General features: G+C 47.2%; 1 protein-coding gene across 3 annotated transcripts in view; it reads left to right on the top strand.

Moving 5' to 3' along the window:
• Positions 1 to 12,958, top strand: part of ESRRB (estrogen-related receptor beta) — a 69,147-nt gene that overhangs the window by 36,309 nt on the left and 19,880 nt on the right. For 2 of the 3 annotated variants that reach the window (XM_006884662.1, XM_006884660.1), the window contains 2 exons: positions 9,099 to 9,209; positions 9,701 to 9,862. In XM_006884662.1, coding sequence (XP_006884724.1) covers positions 9,099 to 9,209; positions 9,701 to 9,862 — 273 coding nt within the window. Of the gene's footprint in view, positions 1 to 9,098; positions 9,231 to 9,700; positions 9,863 to 12,958 lie in introns of all 3 variants that reach the window. The other variant, XM_006884661.1, reaches the window with a different exon arrangement.

Genomic DNA, 12,958 nt, shown 5'->3' with positions numbered 1-12,958 from the left:
TTGTCACTGGATGTAAAATGGAAGGAAGTATCACCTACAGTCTCTACTGTGCTTGACCCAGTCATTGCAGCTAATCCATGGTGGTGAGGGTCTTCTTTTTTTTTCACTGATTGTTTGCCAAGCATGATCTCTTTTCTCCAGGGATTAGTCCCTGCTGATAACATACCCCAAGTATGTGAGATGAAGTCTCACCATCCTTGGTTCTGAGGAGAATCCTGGCTGCAATTTTTCTAAGACAGATGTGTGTGTGTGTTTTCTTTTGATGGGTCTATGACACATTCAAGATTCTTAGCTAACAACATAATTCAAAAGCATCTGTTTTGCTTTGGTCTTCCCTATTCATTGTCCAACTTTCATATGACCTCTCTTATATGTACATATGTGGCTGGAACCAATTCGGAGCTTACCCTCCAGCAGGTTTTTAGAACCTGTAATCCCATAGAAGGTGAGTGCCCTTCTTTCTCCCGTGGAGCAGCTAGTTGATTCTAATTTGGGTTGGAGTACAATTGCTTACTACTAGATCGATCACCAGAGCTCCCTGGTTTGTACATATGAGGTGATAGGAAAAAAAAGTCATGGCTTGGGTGAGGCACACCTTAGTCTTCAATGTGACATCCTTGCTCTTTAGCACTTTAAAGCGATCCTTTAGCTGATGCTGCTTGATTGCTTATCATGTTCCATCTGCAGTATTTCCTTTGCATATATTAACTCACTTAATCTCCACAATACCTCTTGAGATTATAAACTGAGACAGGTACTCTTCTTAGCAGTTGAGGCACAAAAAAGTGGAGAACCTTAAGTTTAAGGTCTTGCAGGTAGCAAAGATATTACATACAGGTTTGACCTTGAAGCTAGTGCTGCTTTCTTCTACTTTGGAGCTGCTGACCTTCTTCTGGGCCTCAAGTTGCAACTCTGGAAACAGACGCAGCCACCAGCAAGCAGAGCAGCTGAGCCAGGAAGGCCCCTGGGCATTTGCATGCAGACACTGCTACAGAGCATCTCAGCATGGATGTCGTTGCTCCGTCTGTTCCCTCCTCAGTCCTTGTGAGGCTGATCAAGAACATCCACCTCCCTGCTGTGTCGGAGCCCAGCAGGAACAGATGGTCCTCACAGGTGCCACTAAAGGGGGCTTAATGGAGGGACAGTTCGCAAAGGGAGGCAGGTGGGTCAGGGGGAAGCCACAGGAGGTCCTAAGGCACCCCAGGACTGGCTCTATGGGTGCTTTTAACACCCTGGACCTGTAGGGACAGCACAGTAATTGTCCCAGGAAGCACAGTGACTATGCTTAGAAAACAAGTTTAGCCAAATTACAGCCCCCCAGGAAGGGAAGGAAGTGGGCAAACAGTTGCTGATGCTTTGACCCTAATTCATGATGACCCCGTTGATTTTAAGGTACTAGAAAACAGATCAGAGAGCAGGGAAATGGGATTTTATCTCTTCTCTCTACATTGTGGAGTCCTTGGGTTGGCCAAACGCTGTTCCTCCACTGGAGACCGTAGCTCGCCCAGCAGAAAGGCTTGGTGATCTGCTTCTGAAAGGTTAGTTGCTGGAGCAATTCTGCTCGGCACACCTGGGATTGCCATGAGGTAGCACTGACCCAGCGGCACCTCCTTCGGCACAGATTATATGCATGTAAGTTTCCAGACAAGCTCTGAGCTGGAGCTGTGCACCAGCAAGCAGGGCATCCGTTTTCTACTGAGTCCTTCAAAGGTCAGTGTGGAACCACCATGAGGTGCATTCCAGGTGAATGGTGCCCTGGAAGTGTGCAGTGTGGCCCTTGTTCAAGGCCCTTCTTTTTGTTTTCCTTCTACTAATTGACAGTCTTCTGGTCACTTTGAATGAAGCCACAGTGGGTGAGATCCTGGGCTTTGAAGCCCCGGTGCACTCCTTGTGCGACTTAGGGCAAGTTATTCGGTAGCTTTTAGCATCACTTTCCATATTCTGTAGTAGAACCTCCCTCATAGGTTCATGCGATACTTAGAGCAGGAGCCCGCCCAGCTAACCAATCAATGAATGTGAACTCTCTGGTTCTAGGGAGTTCTGGTGACCTAGTTGGTAAGGCGTGAACTCTGATGGCTAGATGGGTAAGGAGTTGCACTGTCAACTCAGAGGTGGGCAGTTCGGATCCACCGGCTGCTCCAGGGAGAAAGAACAGTCTCCTCCAGTGTGATTTATAGTTCTGAAAACCCACTGGAGGATCAGATGTGAATCAGTTCCAACTAAATGGCAATGAGTTGAGTTGAAGTTAAAATTATGATGGTAAAATTTAGTTTATCATATAGGCTGAAAAAGAAATAGTTCCCTATGTGTTCCTGGGCTCAACTAAAAAACTTAGTGTGAAAAGAGCAAGGGCCACATTGGCCACGTCTGCCCTTTACAAACTTCACAAAGGGGAACTGTTCCCATCAACAGCATCAAGAACACAAAACCAATTCCCACAAGGTCAGACATTTTCCTCACACTCCTTTAGCTTTTCTACTCTCAAAACCAATCTTACTAGTTTACTGGATCCTAAACTGCATGTTATACCTCACCCTGAACCACACTGGGGAAATAATTCAGGTTAGTAGCAGATAGGGAGCTCTGGTGGTCTAGTGGCAAGAAACTGCCCTGCAATCCAGAAGGCACATGGTTCAAGGCCACCAGCTGCTTTGCAGGAGAAGGATGGGCAGCCTCTGTCTGGGTGATTAACTGCCACTGAAAACCTGCTGGAGGGTCAGCTGTGGGTCGCTTCTGATTATGGTGCATAACAGCAGAATATAGTCAGGACAGCTTTTAAATTGTGCTCTGGGCACCTGAACCTTGAGCCTCATGACTTTAGGCCAGTGTTACAAAGTTCTCGGTCTTGACAATATTGGCTCACCCCCACCCCCAGCTGCCCATCAAACTTGGGCAAAGGCTCTCGGTTTAGCTCTGGTTCAGTCCCAAGGTCAGTGCCATCTCCTGTTGGCTCTCTGGTCCTCTGCTTTGGCTGCCCTTGCTGTTGCTCTGGTCCTGAAGGATGAGTTATGTTCTCTTGCTGCTTCTTTGCTGGTGGGGAAGACTCTCCTTCTGCTGCTGGATCATCCAGTTTAATGGCAAAACTAGCCAATCCCTTTGTGCCTTGGTGAGACTAGCCAGTCCCCTTGTGGATAGGCTCATGCACCCTGTTTACATATCCCTGCCCATCCACATGGCAAAGTTAGGCAATGGCTAGGAAAGCCTTTTTTTTCAATTTTTATTTTTATTGTATTATTTTTACGTGTACCGTCAAATCAGATCTGACTGGTACAGGAAGAGATTGCCCCCTCCTTCTCCAGCAGAGCATCTGGTGGATTTGAACCGCATACCTCTGGGATTGCAGTGCAGCGTCTTGCCACTAGGCCACCAGAGCTCCCTAGGAAAGCCTTTTTGAATAAACCTTTCACTCTACCTTTAGTCACAGTTAGTTGTGTATTCCATGATTATCAATTTGTTGTATTAAGGTCAATTTTTTTTCAATTGTGATAAAGATAACAAAACATTTGCTTAACAAACTTTTGCATACTAAAATGTCAACTTGCTCATGTAAAGAGATTGGTGTCAACAATCAATACAACAAAGAATATATATTTACTACAATATTTAAATGGAGAGCAGACTTGCTTCATGTGCAAGTCTTTTCTTAAATCTGGACAATATCAATAAGATATAATTTAATAACCCTAGGTAGCAACAGTAAGTTAATTAGTATCTTCATGTGCTTCCTGAGACTTTTTTTTTAATATTTTGCTACTATCAGGAGACAAATGATAAGGTGACTAATTTCATAATCAAGACTTCTCCACACACACACCCAGCCCCGCTGCCCCTACTCCATGTGGTGATTGTAAGACTTAAGCATCTTGATTTAAAGAAATTGCACTTGAGACCAGTGAATATTGTTTTCTGCTATACGTTGTAGAGATTGCCGGCTAGCGAGGGAGCATCAGTGCGTTAGTTTGAGTTCCCACCTGGTACGCATTGCCATGGGAAAGTCTGCTGTTAGGGACCTCTCCAAAGTGCTGAAGAGCAGTGGTGTCTCTCTGGAGACTAAGGTGCGTCTGATACAGGCCATGGTCTTCGCAATCACCTGTTATGCATCAGAGAGTTGGACAATGACCAAGGAGGATAGAAGGAGAACTGATGCCTTTGAGCTGTGGTGCTGGAGAAGAGTACTGAGAATACCATGGACTGCTAGGAAAACAAATAGATTTGTCCTGGAAAGGGTTAAACCAGGTGACTCCTTGGAGGCAAGGATTCTGAGGCTCCGTCTAACATACTTTGGACATGTAGTGAGGAGAGAGCAGTCCTTGGAGAGGGACATCATGCTTGGGAGGGTGGAGGGACAGCGCAGGAGAGGAAGGCCCTCTATGAGGTGGATTGATTCAGTGACTGGGATATTGGGATGGGAGTGTCAGAGACAGTGTGATTGGCACAGGACAGAGCGGAGTTTAGGGCTGTTGTACATAGGGTTGCTATGAGTCACAGGCAACTCGACGGCACATAACAACAACAACAACTATATCCAGAAGTGGGTGAACACTGACCCTACCCAGGCTCCTTGACCATCTCTCCAGGTCCCAGGGCGCCTTCTTTCCTTCTCCTCTGGCACTGTTTGTGTCCTCACATGGCGTCCTCGTGGCCACAAGGAGGTCAGCACAACTGTGAGAATCATCGCTCAGGTCTGGTCAGAGAAAGGAAAAAGAACTACGCTAGACAGACCCGAAAAGCAAGGCTCATTCCAGAAACTCTCTGAACTTCTCCTTACCATCCAGTTAATCAGATCAGGTCATGTGATCAAGCCCTAACTACCAAGGAAGCTTGGAAAGAAAGGGAGGGAGGACTGCTGGAACAAGGTGAGGCCATGTTGTCTCTGGGATCAAAATCTGGGTTCTGTTAGCAAGCAAGCAAGCAGGGGAATGGAATGGAAATTGGGTGGTTTTTATGTACTATTGAGTCAGGACTTACTTATAGCTGACCTTCCAGTGGGTTTTCAGAGGTGGTTAAGTTGTAAATCACATGGGAGGAGATTGCCCATCCTTCTCTTGTGAAGCAACTGGTGGCCTTTGGGTTAAGAGCACGACTCCCTACTGCCAGGCCACCATGTTGTCATGTACTGTTGAGTCAGAACCAACCCGTAGCTGACCCTGTGGCGGGTTTTCAGAAGCAGTTAATCGCATGAGAAGAGATTGTTCATCCTTCTCCTGCAGAGCAGTGGGCAGACTCGAACTGTGTGCTTTAGGATTGCACTACAGCTTCTTGTCACTAGGCCACCAGAACTCCCTAAGCCACCATGTATGCCCCTAGAAATTGTGTAGCTTCTCTTCTGAAGTGTATATGGGAATATCTTCCCATGATGCCCTGACTGAGAACCCATTCTGCACTGTTTTCTCCTGAGGAGAGAGATCTTTTTATTAAAATTATGAGCAGCTTGCTCAAGAAAATTTAAAAGCAAATTATCAGATAATAAGTGTAAACATAGCTAACCAGTGGCTGTTAGAGATTTCAGACAGATATCTCTGGTCTCTACCTTTGAGGAGGTGACATGTCTTCGTCTAAAGCAAACCACATCAACAGAGACAAATGTGTAGAAGGCAGAGATGTGACTGTAAATGAAGAAGACTTAGGGCCCTTACTGAACCAACCCTTCAGTAAGGGTTATACCTCAGTATAGAGACAAAAATCCTCACAACTGGATCAACAGTGATAGATGGAGTAAAGACTGAAGTTGCCAAGGATTTGATTTCACTCAGATCCATAATCAACACTCGTGGAAGCAGCTGTTAAGGGGAAAAAAAGTGTGTTGCAGTGGCTAAATTTGCTGTCAGAGATTTCTGCAAAATTCTAGGGAGTAAGGATGTCAGTTTAAAGACTAAGGTGCACCTATTCCAATCCATGATATTTTCAATTGCTTCACTGACATCTGAAAATTGGACAACATGTAGGAAGACTGAAGAAGAATTGATGCCTTTGAATTGTGGTGTTGGTGTAGAATATTGAATATATCATAATAAAATGCTAAAGGAAGAAACAAATCTTTCTTGGAGGAAGTGCAACTAGTGTGCTCCTTAGAGGCAAAGATACTACAAGTTCATCACATATACTTCAGTCATGTGTCAGGATGGTCCATTCCTTAGAAAGAAATGTCATGCTGGGCAGAGTGGAGAGTCAGTGGAAGAGAGGACTCTCAGTAACAGACTGACACAGTGACTACAGCAATGGGTGGACTGGAGCATAGCCAAGGTCGTGAGGGTGATGCAGGAAGGGGCGAGGTTTCAATCTGAGACCCTGGGCCAGATGGCCTTTGCTACTTGGACATTCTTCTGTTTCTTAAATCCAAGGGCTTCATTTTACTTGGACCTTTTGATTGTGTACCATAGGCTGGTTGCTGAGCTTAGACTGATAAATGGAAATGGAAAGAATTTCCCAGGAGATCCTCACAGTTGACCAGGGAGATGTGTGCATGGTGTATTGTGACGTATTGGTGGTTTTTGGTCGTAATTTCTGTAATACACAGCAAGCAAAGGGAATCCAGGAAAGGGCATGACCAGCTTTGCCTGGGAAAAAAGTGAGGGCAGAAGAAGACTCAAAGACTGGCCTGGCAGAGGTAACATTTGAGGTGAGCTTTCAAAGGTGATCTCAGGACATTAATTACTTCGGGGAGTAACGTGGGCAAGAGGGAGACAATGAGTTTGCTTAGTTGGGGGCCCACGTTCCCCAACCCTGGACCAGGAGCCATTGATTGGAAGCACAGGAGGGACCTTCCCCCATCACCACAGGCTCTTTAACAAGCCCTGACAGTGTGGAGAGGAAGAACAATACCCAGAAATGGAGCAGACATGGGTTCTGTCCTGGAAGAACCTGTTTAATCCAGAAGCTCATGAAAAGTAGCGTGTGCCAGGTTGATGCCAGACTGTGGCTCGTGAGAAGGTTGGCCGTACATGTTCTACTGAATCTGCTTTCCAAACCTCCAAGCATTCTCCCATTGTGATCGTTTGACAGTCACAAAAGCCAGCTGTGGTGTCAGAATTGGTGTTATCACCTGCCACCTCCCCTTAACCCGAGCTTGTGAGAGTCGCTTTGCTCGGGGTTGCAGGACACGCATGGAAAGCCTGGGAACTTAATCTTTGTGGTCCACGGGCTGAAGGGATTGTGGGCTTGTGCACAGCACAGGATTCGCAAAGGCAGGGGAGAAGTAAGGGGGGGCAAACATGCCTTATACCGGGTATCAGTTTGTACATAATTAAAGCCAACAAGCTCCTTTTAAAAAAAAGTCTGATAATCAATACATTTATTGATTGGAGTTATTGACCACTATGTAATAAAGATCTGGAGGAGAACATTTAGAGGAGAGTTTATACCTGCTGTGCTCTAGAAGGTCATACAGTTGCAACAGCAAAGAACTTGTGGATGAACCTCAGTTTTTACAATCTGTAAACTGTATGTGCTTACTTCGTCTGGCCTCTCTGAAGGGATTGTTTTTGTATGACCTTGAGTGAATCCTGACTCATTGCGACCCTTTAAGGCAGAGTAAAAGGCTCCAAAGGATTTCCGAGGTTGAAATCTTTACAGCAGCTGATTGCTGTGTCTTTATCTCCCACAGAGAAGCTGATGGGTTCAAACCTCAGACCTTTCAGTTAATAGCTGAGCACTTAACCATATTGCCAGGCTTCCTTTACAGGCATTAGGGTGCTGAGTTCAGGAGGCAGATGGGAGCCAGTTGGACCAGCAGGTAGATTGAAGTCTTATGATTCAGCTATTCCCATCTGAGTCGAAGATGTGACTGGAGGATGGTTAAATGTCCGCTTGTGTGCTGGGGTGTGGTTTTCTTGACCTTTCGTGTACCTAGGAATTACCCTGTTACAGCGCTGATCCCCATTCCTCTGGGGCCAGGCCTGAGCACTGACATGTCAAACAAGCTCCAGGAAGTGCTGGTGCTCCTGGCTGGGTAGACTAGCTGTGGACGTTGGGTGCCCTGTTCAAATTCCCTGGGAACTCAGTCGGGACACGTGCATGCCAGCCTGCTCACAGCTCATGCCTGCTACTCTCGGCTCCAGGGCTTTCCGTGGCCACCATAGCCTGTTCAGCATGGATCTAAGGTTAGACATCACTCCAATCGCCTCCTTCCAGGGGGGACAGCGAGGCATGCTGGATCCTGTCTGCTGGTTGAGCCTCAATTGCCCACAACAGTAACCAATGCACGAACATAACACTAATGAGCTTCCTTCTTTTTCTGTGTCTCCCTTCCCCACTTGACTGTTGATCCCAGGGGCCGCCTCCCAGATAGATCTGATGCGTTCATGGTTTTAGTTTGGGTTCTGCTATGGGGGGAACCCAGCTTCAGTGCTTTTAGCTGGACCAAACCAAGTCTGCAGAAGAGTTACTAGAAGGCTATGAGAGGCTCGCAGGACTCAGGGGAGACACAAGGATCATGCTTAGATCCTGGATTTTTACTGTTACCACCCAGATGCTTCTTGGGCAAGACATCTGGAAATACTTGGCTTAGCTCTTTTGAAGTGCCTGGCAATAAGAGATGTGACATTGCACAGTGGTTAAGTATTCAGCTGCTAACCAAAAGATCTCCTGTTCGAACCCACTGGCCACTCCATGGGAGAAGAATGTGACAAACTCCTTCTGTAAAGAGGGACACAGTTCTGTGCTGTCCTTTGTGTCTCTTGTTGAGCAAGAACTGGCAGATGGGTTGCATTTGGCAATGGTGTGGATTCCTGACTTATCTTGCAAGTTGACTGAACATTCATTGGTTTCAAAGTTAACACAACTCAGCTCATTATTGTCACATCAGAATAGCTGACCCTCAAGTGGGATTTCAGAGGCTGTAAATTGCACAGAAGGAGATTGCCCATTTTCCCCCTTGGAGCTGCTAGTGGATTTGAACCACTGGAGAGGCAAGATAATGCATGGGGCAAATGTGTTAGACTGTTGTTTCAGGAGCACCCAGACACCTGGTCCACAGCAGCACTAGAGGGCTCCCTGGGCTTGGACTTGATGGATTTAGCATCCTTAAAATTAACATGTCAGTGTCACACCAGCAGTGATGCTGGAGACCCTCTGACACCTTGTCCCTTTCTCCCCAACAGGTGTGCGTCTTGACCGAGTACGTGGAGGCCGGCAGAAATATAAGCGGCGGCTAGACTCGGACAACAGCCCATACCTAAGCCTACAGATTTCTCCACCTGCTAAAAAACCAAGTGAGTGGCCAGGTGGTGCCAGCCCCTCACCAGTGCTTGCACTTGGAACATCTGGTGTGGCTTGGGGAAGTGCCACCCCCTGGGTGCTAGGTGGCAGGGTACAAGATCCTGGGGAGATGACAGTGTTGTCTGGCCTTGGTGTGGGTTGCTTCATGCATCATTCAGAGCTGCTCCATATGTATGGGGCCTCAAAGGAAGTGTGTGGTGCTAAGAAATCAGGGGCTCACTCACCCAACATGCGCCCCTAGCCATCTTCTTAGAGTGGTCCCATAGCTTCCTCTTGGGGATTATTCACCAGGCCACTTTCCTTGAAGAGTTACATTTCCCTACAGCTCAGACCACCTGCAACTCTATAAAATCAGAAAGGGACCTTACAGCCACATGTGACCAGAGGATATCGGAACCCAGTCCAGGTTTGTTTCCATTCTAAACCACACCTTGGCCCTTTCCTCTTCACCCAGACACTTAAGGTTCCTTCTCTGCCCTTGCAGTGACCAAGATCATCTCCTACCTGCTGGTGGCCGAGCCAGACAAGATCTACGCCATGCTACCCTCTGGCTTGCCTGAAGGGGACATCAAGGTCCTGACCACCCTCTGTGACCTGGCAGACAGGGAGCTCGTGGTCATCATTGGCTGGGCCAAGCACATCCCAGGTGAGTCAAGGAAGCACGCTGGCCAGTTCTGACAAGGGGAGCCTGGGGCCAGGAGGCCACAACCTCTCGCTGTATCTACTCTACTCTGGGCTCTTGCCTCTTCCTGTACGACTGGACAGGACAGATGTTGGGAGGTCTGGTAATATCTGTAAAGTGCTGAGGACTCTGCAGAACCAGATACCATTCTAGAAGAGCCTCTGGTTGATTTTTTTTTCAAGTTGCCATTGTATTGATTCTGTCCTGGCAACCTCATGTGTGTCAGCAGAAAGGTTTCAGTGGCTGATTTTTTTAATAAGTATATTACCAGGTGCTGTCCCTCCACCCTCCCATGCATGAGACAGTGCAAGAGAGGAAGACCCTTGATGAGATTGGTTGACTCAGTGACTGAGGTAATGTCAAAGACAATAAGGTTGGCTCAGGATAGAGCAGGGCTCAGAGCTATTGTACATATTGTCACTATCTCGACAGCACAGAATATCACCAGGCCCTTCTTCCATAGGGCTTCTGAGTAGACTCAAACTTCTAACTTTTAGTAGCAGCTCAGTGTCTTAACTATTTCCACCACCCATGGATTCTGAACTGGATGACGAAATTGTGAATAATCAAGTTCCTTGAACTCTTGGACACTGAAGCATACAGTATTTTATTAAGTTATTATTAGGTGACATCAAGTTGATTTCAACTCATGGGGAGATCTGAACCCTGCCCTATCCTGCACCCTTCATGCCTATTGTTATGGTCACCCTGTCAATCCATGCTGTAGAGGGTCTTCCTCTCTCTGACCCTTCACTTTTCTCAGTAAAACGTCTTTTCCCAAGGACTAGATAGACCCTCCTGACATGCTCGAAGTCTGTGACATGAAGTGTCATCCTCCTTGCAGCTAAGGAGCGTCTTTGTGGCACGTCCACCAAGACAGACTTGTTTGTTGTCCTGGCAGAGCTGACAGGTCCACGGCCTGCCAGAAGAAGTTTCTTCTAGACCTCATCAGAACTATGTTGCCATCCAACATGGAAGAAGGATGGACTCTCTTTCTTCTTAGTAGCAGGGAGAGTGGCGCTTGTGGGAGTATGTGCTTTGGAGTCAGATCTGGGTTCAAATTATGGCTCGGTAACTCATTCTATCTGTGAGCTCCATGAGTCATTTGTCTAATCTATGAAATGGAATGACAGCCGTGCTTCTACAGATAGGAACTAGGGATGTATTAAGACCATGTGTGGAGCATTTACTTGGCCTGTGCTAAGCCAGCTGTGTGATCCCTGTTGCCACTTGCTTGATCTCCAAGGGAGGGCCTGTCACTTTGCGTTTGCTGATATGAAGGGCATTCCTGGAACACAAAAATATGTTGTGCATTTGAGGGAATACGGACTTCACTATAGGTAGACAAACTCTTGTCACAGTCTTTCTGGTTCTGTGTAAATGATGTGAGCTGATTTTTGTTTGTCATGGACTCTAGAGCATGAATACAGCTTATGTGGTCGTGCATCAGTGGCGTCCTGTAGGTTAGATGCCAAGGCCTTTCTCTTGTTGATAGGGTGAACCAGAAAGAATTCCTTATGCTTGAGGCTTGCTATGCATAACTCAGAGGATGGCACCCTGGGGAGGTGGGTCTGTAGGGTCACTGATAGCTCAGCTGGTAGGAAACCTGGACTTTGTGTGTAGGGACTCCCCATTCCCCCTGGGCATTCTGACTGGGGAGGAGGGTCTCTAGGGACCTGGGCTGGTGTGTCCTTACTAAGGAGCTCAGCCTCTCCGGATTATACACGCAGTACTTTATGAATCTGTCCAGTGCTGGGTCAGCACAGCCGTGGGGTCAGGCCACTGCTTAAGGCCCCTCAGCCTGGATTGCTCCACTGACCCAGGCCAAATCAGGCAAGCTGCCCCTCCCTGCCTGCACACCACTCTCACAGGGCACACCACTGTTCCTGATGTAGACCTGGGGCCAGCAAAGGCTCAGGAGCGACAACTGGCGGGCCTGTGCATCATTGCCTCCTTCTTTCCCCTCTTACACTTCCAAAGGAATGGGCAGGCACTGCCCCCCCCCTTGGCTGACCTGCTCCCTCACAGCTCCATTGGTCAGTGGCTTGCCAACCAACAGGGCAATGAGTGAGCGCATAGAGCCAAGTGCTGGCTATGAGCACAGGTTCTGGACCCGGCAAACTCGGGCTCTGATCCGTACTATCTTTGTGCAAGGAATTCATTGTCCTCATCTGTAAAATGAGAATAATAATTGAGGGCTCTTTTCACTGATTAAGAATTCTGGTGGCCTATTGGCAAGAAGCTGCACTGCAATCCGGAAGGCACATGGTTCGAGGCCACCAGGTGCTCTGCGAAAGAAAGGTGGGCAATCTCCCCCGGTGCTATTCATTCTCTGAAAACCCGCTGGAGGGTCAGCTATGGGTCAGTTCCAACTCTACGCTAAACAATAACTCTGGGATTATTGGCATACCACACCTGCCCAGTCCTTGCACCTGTTTTGTTTTGTATTGTAGAGAGGATTTGAACTGTGTGCCTTTGGGATTGGAGTGCAGGTTCTTACCACTAGGCCATCAGAACTCTCTCACACCTAATGAGTGCCTGATGAATGGCCAAGGCTGGTCCCCAGGTTGTGCTTGATGCTAATAGTGAATAAAGGCCTCTTTTCACATCAAGGGTACTTGGTGGTGCAGAGTATTAATCACCGAGATGCTAACTGAAAGGTTGGTAGTTTGAATCCACTAGTCACTCTGGGAGAAAGATTAGGCAGTCCACTTCCATAAAGATCTGCAGCCCTGGGAACCTTAAGGGACAGCTCTGCTCTCCTGGCCTCTGCACTGCTCTGTTCTGTAGGCTACTAGGAGTCGGAATCCACACCTTGGCAAGAGTTTTGTTTCTTTGTTTCACATCATTATCTCTCCTCATCCAAAGCGGAATAATTTTTTTATTTAAAAAAAATTGTCAGGGCCCTATTTGTCTCAAACTCTTATTTTTCTACTTGTGTAACTCTGCAGACTGAATTCTGCTGAGAGCCTGTCCCTCCCAATGTCTAAGGTACAATAATGCATAGTGTCTCCCACCACTGCACGGAAATCTCATATTAAGGTCAGTGACACGTCAAGT

The sequence above is a fragment of the Elephantulus edwardii genome, unplaced genomic scaffold (genome assembly GCF_000299155.1).
Source record: "Elephantulus edwardii isolate Elephantulus edwardi_28Jun2011 unplaced genomic scaffold, EleEdw1.0 scaffold00037, whole genome shotgun sequence".
In the NCBI taxonomy this organism is placed as follows: domain Eukaryota; kingdom Metazoa; phylum Chordata; class Mammalia; order Macroscelidea; family Macroscelididae; genus Elephantulus; species Elephantulus edwardii.
The sequence above is the reverse complement of the archived record's forward strand: the minus strand, read 5'-3'. Positions and strand labels throughout refer to the sequence as shown.